This window comes from Onychomys torridus, chromosome 1 (assembly GCF_903995425.1).
Source record: "Onychomys torridus chromosome 1, mOncTor1.1, whole genome shotgun sequence".
Classification (NCBI taxonomy): Eukaryota; Metazoa; Chordata; class Mammalia; order Rodentia; family Cricetidae; genus Onychomys; species Onychomys torridus.
In genome coordinates, this window is record NC_050443.1 from 160,054,014 (window position 1) to 160,078,503 (window position 24,490).

At 47.6% G+C, this 24,490-nt stretch overlaps 2 protein-coding genes across 5 annotated transcripts in view; one reads left to right on the forward strand and one right to left on the reverse strand.

Moving 5' to 3' along the window:
- Positions 1–15,349, forward strand: part of Lcor (ligand dependent nuclear receptor corepressor) — a 129,826-nt gene extending 114,477 nt beyond the window's left edge. For all 4 annotated transcript variants that reach the window (XM_036169335.1, XM_036169315.1, XM_036169329.1 and 1 more), the window contains one exon: positions 1,047–15,349. In XM_036169335.1, coding sequence (XP_036025228.1) covers positions 1,047–5,523 — 4,477 coding nt within the window. In that variant the 3' untranslated portion in view covers positions 5,524–15,349. The remainder of the gene's footprint in view (positions 1–1,046) is intronic.
- Positions 15,350–17,263: 1,914 nt separating this feature from the next.
- Positions 17,264–24,490, reverse strand: part of Slit1 (slit guidance ligand 1) — a 148,855-nt gene continuing 141,628 nt past the window's right edge. The window contains exons 33-37 of the mRNA XM_036169354.1: positions 23,588–23,718; positions 23,066–23,220; positions 21,814–22,102; positions 21,074–21,285; positions 17,264–20,257 (exon numbers count right to left, since the gene is read on the reverse strand). Of these exons, the coding sequence (XP_036025247.1) occupies positions 20,019–20,257; positions 21,074–21,285; positions 21,814–22,102; positions 23,066–23,220; positions 23,588–23,718 (1,026 nt within the window). The 3' untranslated portion in view covers positions 17,264–20,018. The remainder of the gene's footprint in view (positions 20,258–21,073; positions 21,286–21,813; positions 22,103–23,065; positions 23,221–23,587; positions 23,719–24,490) is intronic.

The following is a 24,490-nucleotide window of genomic DNA, read 5'->3' on the forward strand; positions in this document are numbered from 1 at the left end:
ACTTCTTCTGCCTTGCACCAGTCGGAGGTGGTAGTTCGCCGTTGGTGTTTCTACTTCTCATCTACCTTCTCACTTAGGCCATCAGAACCTGCTTGTCACTCCACTGTCTAACACACCTAAAATGTGGAGATTCTTATCGCCGTTTGTGTCCTGTTCTAGAACACCGTTAGTGCTTCTCCAGCCAATTGGTCTTTCTGAGAAATCGTCTTATAGCCATTGAGTTCTCTAAATACTTCTAAGATGATGTCTGTAATGCAGTATGTCTGAATATATGACTTAGACTAGTGGTAGTTTTAACATGGTTGCCTAGGCCTACAACAGAAGTGCAGGTTGAGTATCACTTAACCAAAATGATTGGGATCAGACATGTTTGGAATTTTGACTTTCTTCAGATTTTGGAATGTTTGTATATATTTAATGAGCTATCAGGAGGGGCACCAGCCTAATGTCAGAATTCATTTATGGTTCAGACCCACTGTGTGCATACAGCCTAAAAGGAATCTTACACGGTATCTTCAGGAGTCTTGCATCTAGCAGTTGCGTGGTGTGTGGTTTCCCACTTGTACCAACATGTTAGCACTTGAAAACGTTTACATTTTGGAGCATTACAGACTTTTGGATAAGGGTTGCTCTGTGTTGACCATGTGGAGTTAATAATGTGGCCAAACTTTATTTTCAATATTTCTTCTAAGATAGTTATTTCTGAATTATTGAAGTGTAAAAGTATGAAGTAGGGGATTGGAATGTAACTCAGTGTTAGTGTACATTCCTAGTATGTGCCAGGCTCTCTTTTCCTAGTACCATAAAAAACAAAAATGTATGAGAGATACTGATGCTAAACATTTTTGAGACTAAGATGGGCTGGCTTTATATTCTAATTATGTTTTTCTTATTGAACTAAAGTAAATGATGGACTTGAAAGTCAGTGACAGTTTTGGCTAGAATGCCCTTACTCTTTAAAATATAAATAGCATCTTATACAGTTCATGTTATAAAAAACTTTCCTTGGAAGTGCACATGCTGATTTCTTCTTTTTCTTTGTCTAGTGAGAATTCAGCAGAGGCATCAACAATAGATTCTAACCATCCATCAAAGCCCCCACTGGAGAAGTTTATGGTCAAACTGTGCACGCATCATCAGAAGCAATTCATTCGCGTCCTGAGTGACCTATACACCGAATCTCAGCCAGGCACTGAGGCCCTGCAGCCTTTAGATCCCACAGTGATGGATGTCTCCACTTGCAATGCAGCTTGTGCCCAGCTGAGCAGCAGACAAGATGAAAAGGGTGATGTGTGTCTCGATGGGAAGTCTCCTGCTTCTGTAAAGCTGTTCCTAGACTCCTCGGGTTCCCCTAGCTCTCTGAGTGTGACTGAACAAGATGTGAAGGAGCCACCTCCCGAGACAGACTCTGTAGATGGAAGAGAGAATGCCTTGACCATTGTCCAGAAAGATTCCTCTGAACTTCCAGACATTCAACCTGACTCCAGAAGATCAGCAGACAGTCCCACTGTGGAATGCCTCACTACATTGGATTCTTCCTCTTTTAACTCCCTCCACAGTTCCAAAAGCTTAGAGGGGCAAACCACTGGACAGGAACAAGACATGAGCGTGAAACCCTGTGAGGATGGTGAAGACCATGCCCCAGCCTCAGTCGAAAGTCTGACTGCAGTGGATGTGGCAGCTGAGAATACTGAAGAGGGTGGTGGCTGTATTGTTTCTCAAAGAAACTCATTCAAAGCTTTATCAGAAGAGAAATGGGACTCGGGGTTTATGGGAAACTCATCTAGAACTGCAGACAAAGAGAATACTTTACAGTGTAGCTCAAAAACATCCTTACACCAGGATTTAGAGGCAGATGAACAAGATGCAAGGCCAAAGCAAGAGAACCATCTTCATTCACTAGGTAGAAACAAGGTGGGTTACCAGACATACCCCAGTGACAAGGGCCATTTTGATCATTCCAAAGGTGATTGGTTAGCTCCCAGCCCCACACCAGCTGTACACAGAGCATCCAATGGTCACTCTCGAACCAAGATGATAGCAGCCTCTATCAAGACTGCTCGGAAGAGTAAGAGGGCATCAGGCTTGAGGATAAATGATTATGACAACCAGTGTGATGTTGTTTATATCAGTCAACCAATAACAGAATGCCACTTTGAAAATCAAAGATCCATATTGTCTTCTCGGAAAACAGCCCGAAAGAGTACCCGGGGATACTTTTTTAATGGTGATTGTTGTGAATTGCCAACTGTTCGCACACTGGCCAGAAATTTACGCTCCCAAGAAAAGGGAAGCTGTTCACCGATAGCACCAGAGATAGTGGCGACTCCCAAGCAGACTCTTACAGTTCCCACCTCAAAGCATATAGTAGGTATGCAGCTTCCCATAGATGTGCAGCTTCCCACAGTAGGTGCGCAGCTTCCCACAGATGTGCAGCTTCCCACAGTTGATGTACAGCTTTCCACAGTAGGTGTGCAGCTTCCCACAGATGTGCAGCATCCAACAGATGTGCAGCTTCCCACGGTAGGTGTGCAACTTCTGGAGGAAGATAGCCCTGACGATCTTAGGAAGGAAAGAACCTCCCTTGAGGAAGGAGGCAAACACACGTCATCAGCAAAAGAGTATCAGGAACCAGAGGTTTGCCTTACTGTGGATGAACAGGACCCTAGCAGCTCCCCTACTCCAGGAGAGACCACAGCCTGTAGCCCAGCGTGTCTTCTGCCTGCACACCTCCCTGATGAGGATATGCCTAATGTCCCAGAAGGCGACACTGTAGTCTCACCTCCAACAGCAAGTGTACTATCTTTCCTTGAGCAAGACCAGCCAGCAGCTTCTCTTCTGGAGTCAGAGGAAATGCATACACTCCAGGAGTGTCACCTGGCTTCCACAACCAGAAGCACCCCCTCCATCTCTGGGGAAGATGGTGAAGACCAGCTATGTAGACCTCAGTGTTCTCCTGAAACAGACATCAGAGAAGAACATTCTCTGTGCTCAGAAAATGAAATTCCTACTGTGGGTTTCGATCCTCCCCTGAGTCTAGAACTGTCTGAGCATGACCAAAGCATCAGTAATGAGGCGGAGACTGGAGATATCCCTGGGGAGACGCTGTTGCTAAAAGCCGCCCTGCCCCTACTGGAAAGCAGCATTGTCAGTGGTGAGAACCCGGGTGAGACCGAGGAAGGTGAGGCAACCAGTGGGACTGGACAGCTGGAGATGCATAACAGTGATAGAAAACATTCACCAGAACATGATCTGAGTGAGGCCAGCTTTGACTCACCCGAAGAGAACGTGGACAAGAAGAAAAAGGGCAAAAAGCTCCCTGAGACCTCTGATAGGTGCCTAAGAAGTCAACTTGTAGATTCATCCTCTGTTGACAGGTACCCAGGAAGCCAAGGTTTAGATTCATCCACTGCTTGTTCTGAAATGGAGGTTTCTAAAAATCCTACTGTAAAGCGTTCTAAAAGAGAAGGGCACTCTGGTAGGGCAAGCCCCGAGGGCTCAGTGATTGACAGCATCCATACAGATGATCTGGAGGACACCGAAAACCCTAGTGTTGGTGAACGTCCCTCTGATGAAGAAGATATCAAGCAGGAGGGTGAAGGAGTTGGAGTCATCACAAGGCAGACTTTTAAAAGCATGCTGGCAAAGGAAGTTAAAAGAGAACAAAGGGAGACTTCCCCAAGCAGTGACCCCACCACAGTTGGCCAGCCACTGCCTGGGGAGAACCTGGAAATTAATGTCTGGTCCAAAATAGATGAGAGAGATGCACATGTGCCCTCAGAAAGCATTCCTTGTAAGAGGGACTGGGAGCAGGTAAAAGAGAAGCCGGGATACATTGCCACACAGGATGTGGAAGCCTTTGTGAGTGAGGTAGACATTGAGGATGTCCACTCTAAAGATGATGCTGGCCTTGCTCCGTCTAGCTTAGCTGGGATATCAGCCAGTCAGAATGGTGATCCTGCTGGGCCACCAAAATTGGTAACAAGGCCTAAGAGATTGCCTTCGTCAACTTACAACCTGAGACATGCTCATTGTGTGGATGCCTTGGACACTACAAAAGTGACTTCTGAAAAGCAAGTCACACAAGTCAACCCAGCACCAAAGGAAAATGAAGCTTCTGAGAGTGTGGAGCCCTTGGATGAGGATGATACAGACACAGTGGTGGAAGAACAGCCCAAGTTCGTGGGATGGTGTGCAGAGGAGGAGAACCAGGAGCTGATCGCCAACTTCAATGCCCAGTACCTGAAAGTTCAGAAGGGCTGGATCCAGGTGGAGAAAGAAGTACAGCCAACAGCAAGAGCAAAGAGCAAGTCCGACAAGCTGAAGGAGATCTGGAAGAGCAAGAAGAGGTCCCGAAAGTGCAGGGGTTCATTGGAGGTGCAGAGGTTCTCTCCTGTTCAGATGCTGTTTATGACAAACTTTAAACTGTCTAACATCTGTAAGTGGTTCTTAGAGACCACAGAAACTCGCTCTCTGGTCATTGTGAAGAAACTAAATACTCGTCTTCCAGGAGACATCCCCCTTGTTAAACACCCTCTTCAGAAGTACCCTCCTTCCACCTTGTACCCCAGTTCACTACAGGCAGAACGTTTGAAAAAACACTTAAAGAAGTTTCCTGGAGCCATGCCTGCTAGGAATAATTGGAAAACACAGAAGCTGTGGGCAAAACTACGAGAGAATCCCGGCCAGGTAGAGCCAGAGGCTGCCAGTGACATCAGCTTCGGCCCTAACAGTGAAGACATTGTAGAGGAAGTCGGGCAAGGTAGAAATAGCCATCCTCCCGCCAACTTGCCTACTCCAGCCAGCACCCGGATCCTTAGAAAGTATTCCAATATTCGAGGAAAGCTCAGAGCCCAGCGCCTGGACAGCTCACTGGGTGGGGCTTCTGAAATTAAGCAGGGCCGAAAGAGCGTGTGCATCAACCCGCTGATGTCCCCCAGACTGGCCCTCCGGGTGGGTGCAGATGGCTTTCCTGTCACCCCCAAGAGGGCTGAAGGACGCAAGAGGAGAAGAGGGAAGCAGATGCCTGAAACCTTGCTTAAAGTGGAAGGTCAGAACAAGCGCAAAAGAGCAGAAGGCTCCGGAACTCAGGATGATAAGGACAAGGGGCCAACAACAAAAGCCAGCAGAGGCCTTTCTGCGAAGAAGCTAGCTGCAAAGGACAGAGTCAGCCAACTATCCAAGAAGATGACCTTGAAAGAGAATAAAGTGAGAATCTGTAAAAAGGCTCCTGGGAAGAGCTGCCCACCATCCAGGAAAGAAAAAGAGAATGCAAACAAAAGGCCTAGCCATCCTGCTGCAGCCTCTGAAGTGCTGACAAAGCCTGCCAAGCAAAGGGGGGCAGGAGATGCCTCTGCAAAGCCCCCCAAAGCCAGAGGGAGAAATAGGAAGCTGAGCAGTGGTAGGGGCCGAGCTAGACCCTTGACAAAAAGCCCAGAGAACCAGGCTGCCCAGAGAAAGAGAAAGCTCAAGGCCAAACTGGACTCTTCCCAGAGCAAACGTCGACGGTTAGATTCCAAGTGAGAGCTGGATGGCCCCAAGAGAGGCTGGCCTCTACAAGGAACCTTTTATCTTGCATTAACAAAATCTGCTTTTATAAGCTTGTCAAGCCTTTCACATTGCAGTTACAGAGAACACCAGTTTGAGATGTCAGAAAATGCATCTCAGCCAGAGACGGGAACTTGAAGAGAGTCCTTCTCCATGCCTAAGGGAAGTTGTACATTGTATTCTGGTTGTTCTTTGGGTTTTAAACTTGGAAACAAGCAGTTTTGTTTTAAGAAGTACAGTGCCTTATTTATCATTTTTGTTTAAAATTTGACAAAAGCTGAGAAGCTGATGTATGTGACTAAAGGCTTGTATTTTATACTTGACGCACAAGCACTTGCTCTGTCACTGAGGAGGCCACCGCTGCACATGCGTGAGCGAGTGAGGAGCTGGCAGCAGCTGCCTGGGCGCCCCTGGACAGGTGCACCTTGCAGACCGCAGCACAAATCCCCTTTCCGTCTTGTTTGGTTTTTATTTGAGTGATATTTGAAAGCTGAACCAAATCATTTCTGTGGTATGTGGAGAATGCAGGGGATTTATAATTATAAAAGATTAATGTTTCTGTTTCCTTCTAAAACTCATTGTTTAGTCACCCCTTCATCTTTTTTTTTTTTTAATCATTTCAGATCATGTTCTCTAATTTGTGTGCCCATGGGACAAAAGATGTGCTAGAGACGCCCCCCCCCCCCCAAACTATGTTACTACTAACACTTGTCATCCTCCAGTTTGGGACCTTGCGAGCATAGTAGTACTACTCGGTGAGGTGTGTGTTCTGTTTTGTTGCAGCTTTTTGTGTATGTTTTCATCTTGTAGCTGTCATTTGACCCTTTGGATGAGTGATTCTTTGTTTCCATTCTTAGGCAGAGTACTTCCCTGTGCAGTGAAAGTCAGCATGTTCTTTCCAGCAGTAGGAAAGCTTAGCCTTGTGCATGTGCATCTAGGTGTGTCTGCATTTAGTTGCTGTCCACCAGTGTCTCCTGGTGCTGGTTTCACAGGGAAATTCTTTCTTCCCCATGCAGTGTATCTGTAAGCTGAGAAGTTAGCAATGGCTAGATTGTTTGCAAGTAATCCAGTATCTCCATGCACACTTGCACATCTGACTTGGAAAGCAGTGGCCTTGAAAGACTAGGACACCCAGGCAGCTGCAAGAAGCTGCCCAGAATCTCAGTGGAGCCACACCCCCATCCCCAGCTCTGATGTGACTGTTCGTGCCTGGAGCAGGCGTCCATCTGTCTGGAGCAGGCATCTGTGCCCATTGATAGTGCCAGCCTCGTGGCTAGATGCTTACAGTATTGCTCCTCCCACACCGCTCATTGTCCCGTGGCTCAAAAAGAGAACTGCAGTAATTGAAAGTGGTGATTGCCTTTCCTGGGTGGAGCCTCACACAGCCCCATTGGCTTCACTCAGTGCCTGGGACATTGCTCCATTGTCACGTGTGCACTTGACATTTCCATTGGGCCAGTCAGCAAACCACTTGGTTGCTAAAGCCTCTGTCGGCTTTGACGTGTCCTGTCACCAAAATAGACTTGCGTGGACAGCTGCTGCCCTGTTCTTATTAAAAGTTTCTACGTAGGTTGTTTCAGATCTTTTTAGATCAACCCAGATGGACTTCTTTTATATGCAAATCATGATAAAACAGGCCTTCTACCTATTTTGCTATTGTTAAAGGTTTGCTGCAGATAATGGAAACTTCTGATAATTGGGTAGGACTAGAGCATTTGATTTATGAGAAATTGAGAATTGTGTTGAATTTCACAGATAATGAAAGTTGTCGTTTCCTTGTTTTTAAATGTTCCCTCTGTCCCATGAGCATTCATGGGCTTTCCCCTCACTGCCTCCTCCCCGGCCCTTACTTTCCCCACTCTCCATTATTCTTTTTATTATTATCTTTGACCTTGACCATTCACAAGCTACCTATTGTAATGAGACTGCTGAGTGTGTGCTCGAAACTTTCTCAGCATTAAGTTGCACAGAAGCATTAATATGTTTTAAGTAGGTTTGTTTTAATATTTAAAAAATGGTTTTAAGGCCTAAAAGAACTTTTCCTACAGTTGTCACTGGATATTGTTGTTGTAGTGACTTAAACAGCCAAGGCTTACTAATGTGAGGTGTGGCGGTGCCTGTACATGTGAGGCGCCCTTGGCTTGTTTAGGTTAGAGGTGCTTGGGTTAGGTTAGAGGGAGGAATGAGTGGTAAGTTGGTGGGACACCTCCTGTTCCAAGTTTATACTTCATTCCATTACTTTTCTGATTGTGTTTTCAATTTTAAAAGCATCTTCAAGATAGTAGCCTGCATTTGAGGGAGCTGTGTGGAAGTGTTTGTTATATACCCAACATAACAGTGCCGTAGACATCCTTAAAATCAGCTTACACTTGAGAGTAGTGACTACATTTATATAAATAGACATTCTGCAAATTTGGACGTTTATAAAAGTTTTTTTAATTGTTTCACATTTATTCAACTCATTTTTGATGATCTGGATAATTTTGTTAATAGAAAGAGGGAAAATAATCAAAATTTGGCAATAGTTCTAGACTTTTCTGCATCCATAGCAGACGCTGGGAAACCATCCCTTCAGCATCTCCAGGCTTGGCCTTGACTGTTCCCTTTGTTTCCCTTCCTTCTGTAGCCATTTCCAAATACGACTTGCCACCATGTACAGTGCACTCTGCCCCACGGTTGGATCCTGAGTCTGAAAGGCATTCAGCTCCTGGCCCTGTGCTCTGTACAGTGGCTGTGCTAAGGCTGGAGCTGGAGTTGATGCCAGAGGACTGCTGTTCCCTCTGTTCAGGATCTGGGAGGTGCCCAAGAAGCTATCTGAGAAGCTCTGTGTAGCTCGCCTAAAGCACAGGCTGCTTTGGGGACCCATTTTCTGTCCTGTTAGATTCCCTGGTGTGGGCCTGCTGTCTCACTGGGGTTCAGAGTCTCACCCAGGTACTTTCTCTGTTCTGGAGGCTTCCAGCATAGGAACGAGTCTATTGATCCACAGTTGCTAGTTCCTGGGATTCACTGGGTTTTGCTGTTTTTATTTTTGTTGTTGTTTGGTAGTGGTCCGTTTCTTTATTGAAAATTTTACACCGTCTTATTTAAACTACAGTCAAGCTATGGGGTGTGTGCCTCATCATTCTGTAATGGTTTAGAGAGAAGAGTCATCCGTTTCCCCCATGGACCCTCCGTGCATCACTCAGCCACAGGTGAATCTCTCACTGTGCACAGAAGTCATCAGCAAGCATCACTTCAAGACAGATGCTGTCAATCAGGATTTGGCCTGTTTCCAGCCTTGTGATGGCTTCTGTAGTGAGGGCACAGCTGTCACTCATTTATGGGCAACATCTCTATTGATTAGCAGGCCTAAGAGTCCCATAGGAAATGACACCTGCTATATGATGCAAACTGGAGACTTTGTGGTGTTGCCATCTGAAGTCTGTGCTTGTCAGAATACCAGAAACAGACTGAATAACCCAACAAGCTGTCCATAGCTGGAGAGCCACCTCCATCCCTCTGGTTTCACCAGTGCAGACCTCCTCTTAGCTCACCTATGAGCTGTTCCAGACATGCAAACTGTGGGCCAGCTGCTCATGTGTATAAATAAAGTTTTGTTGTCATATAACTATGCCCATTTGCTTATTGATTGTCCATGGAGCAGTGGCCATGAAGTCCACAAAGCCTAAAATAGTTAATATTTACATCTTTGAAGAAGCCTGCTGACCCCTGCTTGAGAAAATAATCCCATTTGGGAATAAATCTTCCCCATTCCTTCTCTTCTGCCTCACACCCTCTGTCTCCCACGCCCCACCCCCATCTCAGTTCCATCTTTTAAACACATTTCTGTGTTCTCTTGCTGTAAGAGAGGATTGTCATTGAGACAGTTTCAAGTAACTCAACTCTAAACAAGCAATGTGTCTCCCTTTAAGTCCTCCACCCAGCCCTACAGTGAAGCCACCATAGCCAGTAGACCAGAACCCTGAACAAGCTGCCTTTGGAGTTCGGAAGTCATGTGGATTGTCCCGTGTCTCATCCCGTAGTTTCTAATCATAGAACTGACCCTAGCTTCACTTGTTTACTAAAATAAGCCAAGACTGACTGATGAGATTAGCTTCTCTTGGACTTTGAGTTCTCAGCACCACATTTAGTTGTGGGAAAGATAACCAGTACTCTGTAATGTATTACCATTGATCTGTTTTCAGTCACACACTTTCAAAATAAATTTACTAAAGACAAGCTAACAATAGAATGGTAGTTTTTGAACTGCTATAGAAAAGAACAAAAAGAATTAGAACACATTTAACCTGAGTATGACTAAGGAGTTATTGATTGTATCTTTACATCAAATCGGTCAGCTTCCAGAGTGTTAGTCCTCCCTCTTCCCAAAACTCAAATAAAAGTTTCTAGTCTGCATTCCAGAATGAAGTTTAAAATTATGTCAAATTTAAAAGATGGGGACAGTGCTGAGATTTGAACTCCAGGCCTGATGTAAGCTAGGCAGACATTCTACCACTGAGCTCTATCCCTTGCCCAATTATTTTGAATTCTTCCCTGTTGTTTTGTATTTTCTTATGACTTACTATCAAAATGCTTGGGATACAAGGTCACATCTGTGTATGTAAAGCAGTCCTCATATCCATGCAGCAGGTACTTGTCCCTGTGCTTTGTCCCAAATCCTTTGCAATGAAAAGATACTTTTAAAAACTTAAAAACCAGCAGAACTTGGAAACTTGCCTTTTAAGACAGCTTTCAGAATAATTCAACTCTTGAAAATTCTGAAGAGTCCTATCACCTATAAGGGATGGATGGTAAGGCAAGCTACTTTGCAGTACCCCATTATTCTACACCCAAGTATGAGCAGTATGCAGAAGCTGCCCTTATTCATGCTTTGGGGGATGGGGGGATGAGCCCGTTGCCTCCTCATGGGATTGTCCTTTCTCAAGCTCTAGGATGGTGTCTTTCAGTGTTCTGGACCCAGCCCTTCCTCTGGCAGACAGGCAGCTGCACAGGCATGTGTGCCGAGGAAGGAGACACTGAAGCTTTCACACCCTGTGGGCTCATCCTGTCTGACAGGGGTGCAGTTTGTAAACCGCTTAAAAGCATAGCCTGCCTGCCTGAAGAGCATCTGGGTGTCCATGGTATTAGAATACACCAGAGGTTGGATGGATGGATTTACACTTTTTGAATTGGACAAGCAGAGATAATAAAACAATTAACAAACTATATGTGGTCCATACTACCTAAAATACTTACTGCCTGACCTTTTAGGTCAGTGTACTGATCTTTGCAAAAGTCACTATCAAATTGTGTGAGCAGTTAGGCACCTGGTTTCTTTGTGCATATAGGCCAGCATTGCAACAGTCCTTTTGGGTTTGGGGTATCTTGCTTGTCTGTCTCAGCACACAGTTGTCTTTGTACAACATTTCTGATAGTGCTTCTAAGGATGAAAGAGATCGTCTTTGCTCATTAGATACTTGCTGACGAATTGTTGATATACTCTATCTACTAGGGTCTAGTTTAAAGTACAGTCTTGTAAAAATGCAATCATGATTGTTATGCATCACAGTGAACTTGACTGATAGAGACGTTCCACCAGCAGTGACACACGCTGATTTTCAGTGACCGTACAGCCTGAAGCAGTGCCTCTCGGAAAGCATAGGAACTGGTAGTTTCACACCCATAGCCCTCCATTTCTCTTCTGTACCTAGGGTATGTGCAGATTTATAATTCTCAAGTTTGGTCAATATCTGTGAATATAAGTGGCTGATCTTTCCGTGTTTGAAAACTGAGTCCAGGCCACGCATTTTTGTTGGCATGGCCAGTGTGCCAAAGGCACCTCATCTGTGCACCAGCAGCTTTAGGCAGAACAAGTCCAGGGCCCTCTCGGTTAGGCCTGAAGCAGCTCCTCCTTTGGGGAGTCATTCTTGGTACCTTGCCTTTTCTCTTCCCTTCTGCCTGTGCCACTGGCCTCCTTCCGGGTGGCATCTTCTCTGGGACACTCTCTCCCGTACAGTGCTTCTCCGAATGCATACATGCCACACAAGAAGAATTTCTCTTCATTGCTAGATTCTCACAGTGTTTAGTGGACTGGGTCTAGATGGCATTCAGTGATCACCTTTTACCCACTCCAGTTGGTACCATGGTGTACATCTCGTGTTGTGTTGTAGTTAGCTGTATGTAGTGTTCAGAAGCATTTGTGGTAAAGCTACTATATAAATAAGATTTGCATAATTTCATATATTTATACCACAGGTAGGGATCATTGCTAGAGCCACTGTATCTTAGGGTAATTAATGTCACTAGTGGCTTCTGCATTCTTAGTAGTTCTAGGAGACTGTATTAGTGACTGGTTTTAAATATATAGAGTGCATATTTATACACACCACTGTGGAATTTATTTTACTGTGTAAATAGTGATATTTTCCTGTTCAAATGCTTCTATACAAAGTATTTATTTTAACAAAATTAGTTAACTGTCAAAAGGGCTTTCCAAAAACTTCTGGCCATCCGTTCTCCCAGCTCCCATGCTCCACTCTCAACTCTCAACCCCTAAACATTACAGTAAAGGCAGGAAACCCTTACTGTATTTGGGCAAACACAGCGTAGATCGGGAACCTTAATGCTGCTTGCTCCCTCTGATGCTCCATCCCAGACCAAAGTGATGTTTGAAGGGATTTAACTTCGCTCAGCCCAGCATCAGGGCTTCCCCCAACAGCCCAACTCACACACACACCATTGGTATGTTCAACTGTTCACTTCCAGGGCCTGTGCAGGGATTGACCTTGGTTGTAGTCCCAGGGCAAGCAGACTCATGCCTATGCAATGAGGAGAAACCACTGGTTGCCATTGTGAGCTTCTGGTCTGGCTTTCGGAATCCATGAGATGCATCCTTTCACACATAGATAGGAGACACACGTTACCTTCTGCACATTGACAAAACCTGGGGACACCTTGGCTTCCCTCCTCACCCTTCCCATCAAGCATCTGTGCAGATGTGGCCCATCCCACCCATCTATAACCCATGTTTCTAAAATGTATTCAGCTTTAATTCTCAGGAGTCCTGGTCTGCAATTCAGAGCACCCTAGATGTCATGAAACCAATGCTTCATGGTTATGCATGGCCCTTTTCCCTGTACCTCATCCATGGGCACCCCATCTGTCACCATGCCACTCTGCCAGGATGGCTGGGTTGACCTGCAGCTCCAGGACTCTAGGGTGCTTGGAGACCAGGTATGAAGGGATTACTGTCAGCCATTTGAACTGTCGTTTGCATATTTCCTGTGGCCTCCCTTTGTCTTTTCTAAACAAGGAAGGTACTTGAACAGCAATGCTGGAGAATGTTTTTCTAAGATGCTGTTTGTAAGCAAATCTGATTTTGAGATGAAATGTGAATGGATAACTAGGTGCCAGGGAATTTAGCACTGAACTAGACAGTCAAAACTTTTTTATCTTTTGCAGAAAGTAGATTCTGTTGTCATCTAAATGTTCACAAGATGTAATGCTGTAAATAGTTTTCTAAAAATATTTATTCCATGTGCTGTATGCAGACTCGTGTTCTGAGTGATGTTGGTTTGCATTGTATTGTAGAAGAATATATTTTGAGTGGTGGACTTCTTTCATGACACAGTTCACTCATGGAGAAAGAAACAAAACCAGCAGGTTGAGAGCTGTTTGGGGCATTTGATCTGTAATGGACCATCCAATCCAAGCTTTAACTGCCCCCTCTTCTCATCTGGTTGTGTTATATATATTATATATACATACATATATATATATATATATATATATATATATATACAGGTGTACAGTAAATTGGTCAGTGCCCGGGTCTGCAGAGCAGACTTGCAGGTGTTCTTTCTGATGTGTTTCCATAGCAATACGACTCCAGGTGCTGACCAGTCCTGTTGTCTCAGAGGATCGGGTTGGGGACAGCTCTTGTGAAGCCTCTTGCCTTTCCTGAGAGGCTACTTTACTTGAATTATCACCTCTGTTCCTTCTGCACGCTCCCATGTCACAGAACTATAGCAGTGTGGGAACTCTCCCAGCACCAGACACATCAAAAGTGGACACACCAATTGAAAGGTTAGCAATTTTCCAGGAACTTGAAGTTTCCAGAACAGATGAGACAAAGCTCATTTGGCCATAGAGTAAATGTAAGGAATTTTTACCTGAGAAACACATGTGGCCTATTATATCCCCCTGCTCTGTCTGAATCGCCTTTAGAAGCCAGCCTACATCCTGCCTTCTGCCTCTATGCCTCAGCTCAAGATGTCCATGGTCCCTAGAGTCTGCTTAGGCTCTTAGTGTGTCCAGCTCTGTTGAGCAGCCTTTCCTTGTGACCGTCCTAAACTTAATGAAAAGGAATACCCACACCCAGATAACCATTGTTAGAAGTGATGTAGTTTTTTAGACTTTTGAAATATGTCTCTTTTTTTAGTATATATATATATATATATTTCTGATGGTGTTTGGGATTTTTCACTAGTGTTTTTTAGATTGAAGTGGGTGCATTAAGGTAAACTTTCCGCTGCTGAGCCCAAAAGCGTGCAGAGGAAAGAACTTGCCCTGCATTGTGTTGTTGGGTAGGTGACTACTTCTGGTAAGGGGTGGGGGGAGGGTCCTGTAGATGATATGGAGGTGAAATAGAAATTCTGACCAGACGTTTCCTAAGTCTTGGATATTTTGTAATGAAAATCCCCACCTTAGTCTCGCTTAATCTCAATGTAAGCCTGCTGTTTACCCTCAGGGAACAAGTGGTTTTCACAATTGAGCTCCTCCAAGGTCCTGGGCCAGTACCTGTGTATGCTGGTCATCTTTGTGATCTCATGGCATTATTTTCCCATATGCATTATGACATGAAGAAGTTCAACCCCACCCTGTATGAAAAGCACAGCCCAGTTCCCTAATCTAGGCTAGTGTCAATGCCTTTGAGGGGCCTGGGGGTCCTAGGAGGCCCATGCAATTTAACTGAAGCTCAGGTGTGCATTGGATTTTGCTTCTATTAGGCCACAACCCTTCAGAATGAGTTTAGGGCAGGGGCTGCGGACCCAGCTCCAGTTCAGGGAGCTGAGTCTCCACCGTCCTCAAGTTTTTCCTGGTCCCTCCTGGTGGTGTTGCCTAGGTCAGTGTTGTAGGTGTTTGGATGTGCTCCTTTCTGCTGTCTTGTAGTCTTAGCTAGTGCTCTGGATGCCCAAGAGTGGGGCTTCCGGAGGGTCCAGCCCTCCCTGACCCCAGCACCTTCCAAACTAGTGAAGTGAGAAGAGTCTGCCTTTAGCCACCTGGCAGAGCAGCATGTGCCTCTTGGGCCTGGATTTCACTGTTAGTGAGTGTAGGAAAATACTGTGTCTTTAATGGATGAAAATTCAATGTATGCTGTGAATTTGTTGGTTTGAAACATTGAAAATTTTTCATTAGACAATGTTTACATACCTCACCTGAAGAACCTTTGAGAGTGTATATATGAAATTTAAAAATATATTAAGTTGCTTTAAAACAGTATGTATAGCTATAAAAGTTGGAGTTATTTTAACTTTGAGTATGTACTAAGTCTCTTAAATATGGAAATCTTGTAGACTTTTTGTGCTTCTGTGTTTTGCTTTTCCTGTTGGACCACATAGATTACTGTGTTCTTTTTATTGATAAAGGGGCCCACACTGAAATCCAAGCTTGGAAGGATTTCCTGTGGTGGTGAAGATTTCCTGGTTTGGTTTTGAGGTGATGGGGTATGGAGCTCGAGGACGATGTGTTGGAGGGATTACTCTAATGTTGACATCTATTCTGTGAGCTTTTCAAGGCATTTATTTTATTGCAGCATATTAAACTTCTTTGATATTAAAAAAAGTGTGTTTGTGTAGTCACTGGAGAGAGAATGGAATACAGCACAGTCTCCTGCCCCAATGACACATGGCAGTGAGTGTGAGCCCCAGGACTGGGTATAGAGAAGCCCTGAGCACGCTACCCTAAACCTTCAGTCACGCCATCAGTTATGCCCGACCTCAGGAGACAGGCGGTGGAGCAGCAGCACTGGGATTCCAGGTGACAGGACAGGAAAGGTGCCTGTGGCCCTCCTGAGGGGAGGGGACACACCAGCTGGTGCTGTCCAGTCCTGTGACCCCCCGCTGGAATATGGCAGAAAAGAAACGGCATTTGTCAGGGCTTCACTGTGATCTGCCTCGGTGGATCATACCTAGTGGCTGTCTAGCAGCCCCTGGTTTTGCTTTCATACAGAAGTTGCAAATTTTCAACCTACAGATATGTTTATTTAGCCCAGGATTAAAAAAAAAAGTTTAAAAACTAAGTTTTTCATTTCAAATATTGGAGTTTCTAGTTTTGTGTTCTGGGATTTGTTTGGTTTGTTTTGTTGGGGGGGGGGGTGTTGTTTGTTTTAACCTAACAAATTTAGCTCATAATGAAAACCAGCTGGTACAAATAGACTGGAAAATGCTCTTCAGGTGCCACAGTCTCTAGCAGCAAGAGTTCCCATTTGCTCCTGTTGGCATCCCACTTTATCAGAACTGGCCATGGGAATGATAGGCCAAGGAGCACTTGCTTTACCTCCTTCCCAGACACTGCAGCCTTTAACCTACTTGGTTTCACTTTCCCATCTCTACCCTGCTCTATAATGTTCCCTCTCCAAATCCCTAACTGGTTTTTTTGTTTGTTTGTGTTTGGTTTTGGTTTTTTGTTTTTGGTTTTTTGTTGTTTTGTTTTGTTTTTGTTTTTGTTTTGGGCTTTTGTTTTGTTTTGGTTTGGTTTTTTGGTTTTTCGAAACAGGGTTTCTCTGTGTAGCTTTGCGCCTTTCCTGGAACTCGCTTTGGAGACCATGCTGGGATTAAAAGCAATCAGTAATTTGAGGTTTTTTGGTTTTTGTTTTGTTTGTTTTTCGAGATAGGGTTTCTCTGTGTATTTTTGCGCCTTTCCTGGATCTCGCTTTGGAGACCAGGCTAGCCTCAAACTCACAAAGATCTGCCTGGCTCTGCCTCCCAAGTGCTGGGATTAAAGGCGTGTGCCACCAGCGCCCAGCCCCTAACTGTTATGAAGGCACCAAAGTTATCATACCTGGACCTTTTCAAAGATGGTCACGTGTCCTTAGAGTGGGGATTGTAACATCACTGCATTCTTAGTGTGAGATCAGTTCATGGCCCTGCATCAATAGAGGGCTTGAAGGCCCTTTTAGCTTTGGGGACCTATCTGGGGGACTCAACCTCCCAGACACTCAGATTCTTTTGGTTTTTCCAGACAGGGTTTCTCTGTGTAGCTTTGCACCTTTCCTGGATCTCGCTCGGCCGGGCGGTGGTGGCGCATACCTTTAATCCTAGCACTTGGGAGGCAGAGCCAGATTCTTAATTCATCTCCTGAATGAAGAGTTTCTGGTCTGATGTGTGTTTCCTCCTACTCCACTAGCCTTCTAGGATGTCTGAAAATACATGCTGCTTTCTAATCTGTTGCCTGGATGCTCCAAGCCCCTCAGAATCTGGTTAAATGTGTGAGTGACTCTGTAAACAAATGCTTAAAACATTAGTGTCACTGTAAACACTTGGCGGCAGATGAGGGTAAGCAGGCTCCCTAGACTGTCGAGGATGAACACACCTTGCCACGTCAGGATTAGCAAACAGGCTGCCTGTGATGACTGGCCAGTGTGGTAGCCCAGAGCCTTGCTGCCCTGGGGTGGGGGGTGGGGTGAATACTGGTAGCTGCAGACTCATTTTGGTGAAAGAAACCAGGCAGGCAGAAAATGAGTGAATCAATGTCATGTTCACATGGAAGACAATGGACAATACTGACATATTCTAAAACAATACTTCTGGGGAAAGGACAAGTGCAGCTCCCTCAGGGACAGTTTTAAGCCAGTTTCTAAGAGTTGACCCAAAACAAGACTACAGAAACCCCAAACAAAAGGTCACAAGTATCTGAAAATCAAAAGACACTGGAGGTTGACTTTAACATATAAAAATACTATAACAAAATGAAATACAAATATATATTAGATCTGTAAGTATTCTGTATAAAGAGATACTTTCATGGTTAGGCTAACAGCAGGCAAAGAGGAAACAAAGCTGGTCTTTTCCATTTCTTAACATCATCACAGGGCCCTGAGCAGTGCTGCCCAAATACAAGCTCCTGGAGGACTTCCCTGCTGGGTCTCTTCTGTGCACATCTAATGGAAATAGCCAGTGACCACAAAGCAAACTGAAGGTCTTTACCAAAGGGGAACACAATGTGGAGATGATTTCTCAAAGTTGCCTTCTTACCCGACCTTAAAAGCCCAGTTGTGAACGGGATGGGGATGATAGACCAGGCCCTTGGCTTGCAAGGAGGTGACTGAGTCAAAGGTAAAGTTGAGCCTGGGGTTCATGGCTCTCTTGCCCTTGTTGCCCTCACTTTGCAGTAAGTCTTGATCCTCAGACTCAGTAGAAGACTGGGAGAGTGCAGGGGTGTGGAAGGGCCTTTAGTGTTCACAAGGATCTTGGAACCATTGCATCAGCCTCTCACTTCTCACCCCAAGGCCATGGGGAAAGGCAGCATCACCTGACCACAGGTGTTGCACCTGTAAACCTGCCGGCCCATGCCTCTCAAGCAGGAATCGGCTTTTCCAGTGAGGGTGGCTGGAGATGGTAACTTCCACAGGGCTGAGGAGGCCAGAACACCTCTATTTCTAGAAAGGAGCATGATGCCAAATGCCTAAGCTTTTCTTCCCTGTGCAACCTGGTGTGGCTGCTTACTAGGATCCTACAGTGGCCTGGAAGCTTGGAGTAAGAGAAGACTCTGTGAAGAGTTGGATAAATCCCCTAGAAGCCTGGGCCACTGCCCTCTTGGGGAGTAGCAGTTCTGTGCACTGTGGCCTTGCTCAGGGCTTAAGAAAATGGAGCCTGCCTCCCCCCCCCCAACACACACCTCCCCAGCAAAGGGTGTACCCAGTCATGAGGACATTGACCAGTTGGTCAGGGCAGGGCTCTCTTTCCATCCCAGAGTCTCACATAGTGAGAGCCACTATGATAGGAGATGCCAAGTTCTAAAGTCACAGGAGGCTTATGTCCTCACCAGCACTGAAGGCTCCTCATAGTGTCCATATGGGTGGGGACTCAGGTGTAGGGCCTTCCCATGCTCTGTACCTACACTGTCAGATGGAAGCATTCAAAAGAGGGACATGCTCACACCTCTGGCCCAGAAAGAAACACACACAGCCCACACACAGGCCAGGGCTACCCCCACTCAGGGAGAAGTGAGAACATATAGCCCTTCTCCCTTCAGCAGCTCCCTGTGAGGCTCAAACCTCACCTTTCTACGCTTCACTTTACATGGAAGAGAAGCCTGTGTGTCATTTCTGCCGTACATCTGGTGGCTTCCAACAGCCTTCCCTGCAAACTCCTAGAGTGAGGAGCTGCAGCCTGGGCCATTCTGGGCACTCAGTGGTGCTTAGGAATTAGTTCACATCAAGGCTACACACCCACAGAACCCACTCCAGATTGGGTTTATAAATACCTGCTAATGAAGTTAATGGAAATGAATCTTCTAACTCCTCAGGCCTCTCTCCTGAGACCAAAGAGGCAGTGTCTACATGGTTCCTATCTACCTCCCTGCTGCTGCAGACCTAAGGCCTGGAATGGACAGAAGTCTGCCCAGAGCCACAGGGCAGAGACTCTTTAGTGTCCAGGTCATCTGACCTCCTCCTGTTCCATATGATCTCAGTACAAGCCTCCAAGCCAGGCCTCCAGTTGAGGAGTTCTTGGCCTCACCCAGCTGCTCCTCACACCCCATCCCTCCTCTGCCAGAGGCACCAGCAGCTTTTGGCTAGGGAAACTGGGGCCCAATGCCCCTTTTGTAGCCAGTAATGTCTATTCAGCTGGAGCCAAGAACCCCATGCCCTCTTTGGTAGGGTCTACCACCCCAAGCATAAGAACCCCTCACAGAAGCTTCCATGGTCATCCTATATTTCAGCATTCAGAGGCCTGGTCCTACACAAACCCCACCCCACCCCAACCTCTTCCCAAGCTGTGGAGGCAATGGGCTACGTGACTCAAGGAAAAAGGGTCAGTTCCTTCCCCATGGCAGGAGGTCTTCTCCTGGAGTGTGGCCTGCTGTTGGTAGATGTGGCAGCAGACTCCAGGCCAGTACCCCGGCAGGTAGTTGTCCTCCAAAGGGCCAGAGGCTACTGGGACATTAACTTTTTCAGGCCAGCCAGGGTCACAGGCCAAGGGAGAAGCAGTAGAGACAGAGTTAAGCCTCCTTTTTCTGTCCCAGGTAGCAGGCAGAGGAGTCTGCCACCGTTCGTGGCCTGACCTCACACACACATTCATTCGACAAATATTTATTAAGCGCCTATCTGTGCAAGGCACTTTGGGAGAGGGCGCGGCAGTCCAGGCCTTGCTTACTCCTCTACCCCGGCAGTGCAGTCCGCTGGAAAGGCAGCTCAGTGTCTCCACGCCCACCAGGACCATCCTGGTGATGCCCACACCTCACAGCACGGCTGTTAATGCACCACCTGCGCATTATGCACACTGGGCACAGCCGCACTTAGTGGGCTTCTCCACCTCCTCAGCAAATGAAGTCCCGTCGCTGCACTCGAAGGTGAGCTTCCTCCGCTTCAGCCGTAGGCCCTGGCAGCAGCCTTGGCCCGGGCACACGCCCCGGCACTCCACCCACGACAGCGGGCGCGTGGTCTGGCAGATGGCATAGCCCCTCTGGACCCGGTGAAAGTCCCGGACAGGGTCCCCCCGGCACTTGGACTCTGGATGAGACAGACACCAAGAGAGAGCCTCAGAGCACACCGTGGGAAGCAGGAGGGGGACTGGGCAGCATCCTAGGAGGGCTCCGCTGGGAGAGCTCTCTCACCCCTCTGTCCCGAGCATCCTCCCCCATCTCTGCATGCACCTATGCTGGGCTTCCTCCTGGGCCCACAGCGTGACTGGGGAAGGAGGAAGCAGCTAGCTGCCCAGGCCCTCCAGGCCAGAGTGGCTGCCAGTTGAAGTGGTTCCCACTGTAGAGGTGGATAAGAAAAGCTGAAGCCTGGAGGCGATGGTGTTATGGAAGCATTCCTGGATGGAGAGAATGACCTTCTGACCCTACGGTGCCCACGGCTGAATTTCTCCAGCTTCCCTTTTCTCAGCCTCTGCATTCTAGGGTCTAGCCAACCTATCTTGGTGAAGAGGCCCAGAGAAAGTCTGGGAAGAAAATTCCCTAACCTTCAGACATGCTACACCTAAGTCCAAAGCTGAGAGACCAAGACGCTCCAGCCTGGCTAGGAGCTGTTACTAGGTATGCCTGGATGGTCTCTTCCATGGAGACACCTCAGCCAAGAAGGGCAGGGCCCTGGACAAAGGAACTGCAGGGCAGACTGGGCCCAGGAGATGGAAAAGGTGGGGAGCCCTGTGCCTAGAGGGCAGGGGCACAAAAGCCCAGTAGTCCCCTAAGTACCAGAGGTGGGGGGAAGGAGGAGGAAGAGGATGGCAGGGCTTGCTGGGGTCTGAGGATGATAACATGAAGCTCCTACAGCAGAATGGTGGGGAGGACTCTGCAGAGGGCAGTCAGGAGGGGGCCCCCTGACCTTGCTCACACAGCTCGCCTGAAAAGCCTGGGTTGCACACACAGTGTGCCCCTTTGGTGGCTGAGGCCTGGCAGTGGCCATGCAGGCACTGCAAGCCCCCACAAGGCTCTGCCGCAGCCCCGACCTGGTTGCACAGAGCCCCTGAGTACCCATCCTGGCACTGGCAGCTGTACGCAAGAGCGTCAAGGGGCACGCATTTCCCATGGACACATCTGGAAGAGACAGAGAAGAGAACTGTGAGAACAGGCTAGCTCATGCACCAGCGAGAGGGTGTCTCACCCTCCTAGCCTTGCACTTGGTTCTGTTCCCAAGATTTAAAGTGGGGGGGGGGGGGGCAAAATGTGACTCTATGCTTGTCCTTTTCCAGTGAAGAGCTTAAAGCCAAATAATAATAATAACAATTAACAATAAGAATGTCAGGTCAGATGCTCCAATTTAAAGATTTTAAAAACACAGCTGCGGAGGGGGGGGGGGGGGGCTGGAGAGATGGCTCAGAGGTTAAGAGCACCGACTGCTCTTCCAGAGGTCCTGAGTTCAAGTCCCAAGAACCACATGGTGGCTCACAACCATCTGTAATGAGATCTGGCACCCTCTTCTGTGTACATAATAAATCAATAAATCTTTTAAAAACACACACACACACACAGCTGGTGGGGCAATGCTTGCCATAAGCAAATGGGCTTGCAGAACAAGGACAAGTGAGTGAGGGTGATGGTTCTCTTGGTCCATCACAGGCTTACTTGTGGCCATGGCAGGGGCCATCCACTGGCTGGTCACAGTGCAGGCCCCCCCAGCCAGCCTCACAGTGGCACACGGGCCCTGGGGTAGCATTGGGCTGGCAGATGCCATGCAGACAGTAGAGCTTTCGGCAGGGCTCACAGCCCGGCACTACACCCGGCTTCATCTGTGTCTTAGTGAAGTCCTGCAGTTCATTGTTGATGTACAGATTCCGGATGCAACCGTGGAAGCTGGTGCCATTGAGGATCTGCCACAGGCGGAAGGCAGCTGAGTTCACGTCCACGGGCATCCCTAAAGTGACAGGAAGAAACAGTAGGCTGCGTTGGGACTAAGCCATGCCTGTTGGACAGCTCTGAAGGGTCTCCTTTTGCCCTTGGGCTCTGTCCTATCTCTGCAGAGGCCCTTGGCCACCCTGGAGGATCGGACTTTCCAGGATGATGTGGAAAGTCTACTTCCTCTAGGACCAGAGCTGGGAGTCAAGTCAGGCATGGTCAGTTGACCAGTTAGACTCTGGGATGCCTGTTCCCTAAGTCTGGCTATCTTCCCCTGAGACTCCTTCCTTCCCTCCAGGACATCTGCTTTCATTCCTGGAGACCCTAATTGAAGCAAAGAACTCGTGTGCAGGGCACTTTGACACCTGCTTTCGTGCTAGTGGCTTTACAGCAACCCCAAGGCAGAAGCTGCCAGTCCCTTTCACAGCCTCAAGTAGTAGGAACAAAGCTGGGCTCACTTAAGGGGCCTGGCACTCCCCAGGCTAAGACAACATGAGAATGATTGTAGGTGGTAGACAGGTGCTCCTGGCCTGCAGCATTTTCGGGTCCACTGGGGAGTCTCCAGCTGATATAGACTCTGGCTGAGTCTCTTGCAGTGTTTCTGGCCTTTGAGGGTCCAAGACTAGGAATGGATCCCAGACATGAGAAATTTCTTCTGGTCCAGAGCCGAGAAGGGTGCCCATGGTCTAGAAGACAGCTGGGAAAGACCCATCCCTCCCCAGGCCTACTGGCCATCCCCTTCTTAGTTAGTCTGGGTTGGTCAGAATGTAGCTAGCTACCAGCCAGGGCAGCACAGCCCACCAGATTAACCATTCAGTAGGACCACCTCATCCTTTGGCATCTCCTTGTCCATAGCACAAGCTCTCCTGGGCCAGTCTCAGATCAGAAAGCACAGGAGGTCCCTGCCTGAAGACAACCATCACCATGGCTAGGTGAGAGGCTTGAAGAGGGATATTTGTAGCTCTGTCTGGAAGGTCCTCACCTCCCACATAGAGGGGGGCCTCGCTGTTGAGCGTGTAGTGCTTGCCAAAGTTGTCCATGGTCATGGGGCTGCCGCCATCGATGGAGAGGTTCACCATCTGGTCAAAGGTGACCAGCTCAACAGTGTGGAACTGCCCGTCGTTGATGGTCTCGGCACTGGAAGGAGATGGGAGGGTACCCCCCACCCAGGGAGTGGGCCTCAGGAAGACCCTCGCTAGGCACATCCCAGAAAGGCCACCAATTCAGCCACTGCTCCCCAAGGAGATAAACCTCTCAAGCAAACTTTGAACTTTGGCCTGACTCCTCCTACTCCCCCTTCCTGAGGCCCGGGGAGAGAGCTTCTTCCCCAGTTAGGGGCTACCTCTGAGGTGAGGTGGGATGGGGAAAGATGGGTGCCAAGGATCCTCAGCTCCAAGTGGGCTGGACTCAGGAGACCACATGGCCTTTCCTCTGTTTTTGGCCTGGGAGCCCCACATCCTGGCATGCCCACCCAAGGAAGGCTGACAGTCTGAGGAATTCCTACCTGTAGATAGCAGAGCTGGGGTAGCTGCCTGGGTCATAGCTAACACGGACGTGGCCCTGGTACAGCTCAACTGCGATGTGATCATTATCCCCATTGTACAGGAGGATCCCATTGTCCTCTGCTGTGGATACCTGAGAGGCAAAGGTACTTTCTCTCCCATGCTACCCCTCACAGAAGCAGCGTAGGCAGGTAAGTGAACAGAGGGGACTCTAGGTTGGAAGGATGATGTCATATGGAAACCATTCTCTCCCCCCTCCTCCTCTGCTGACTTAGGCCAGCAGTTCCAGGTTCACTTGCCAATCACTGCAGACTGGCCAGCACTGGCCAGCAAAAAGCTGGCTGGGGCTTAGAACACATTTGCCCAAGAACGGGTAAAAGACCAGTTGCCCACTGGGAAACAGGCAGTCCACAGCTGCCACAGTGTTGTGTGGGAGCCCCTGTGAGCCTTGAGGAACTGGTTACAAAGTGGGGGAACCAGAGAGGAGACACATGTGGAAGGTTCTCCCTGCTAGAGCTCTCTAATGCTGGAAGGAGATGCTTGGGAAACAGGGTCTGTGGTTGGAGATGCAGGTATTTGGAAGGGAGGTCCCCATGGCTGTAGGAAACACAGTTGCCTCCTTCTGTCTAGCTCCCCCTCCTGCATTCTTCTGGTAAATATCCTGATTCACTGGTCTGTAGAGTGGGCACATAGACCAAGGCTGGATAAATCACACTAGCTCATTTCCTTGGACTCATTGACTGGCCAAAGAATAGGTATGCAACAAAAGTCTGGCCAATCAGAGAGCTTCCCCTGAGGCCATTGGTTGTTGAATTAGAGTGCAGGCAAAGAGTCCCTTAATGTGTGACAGTGAGACCTGAAGATGTTAGAATAGTCCGAGCAATAGCCAGGGCCAGGCAGGGGCT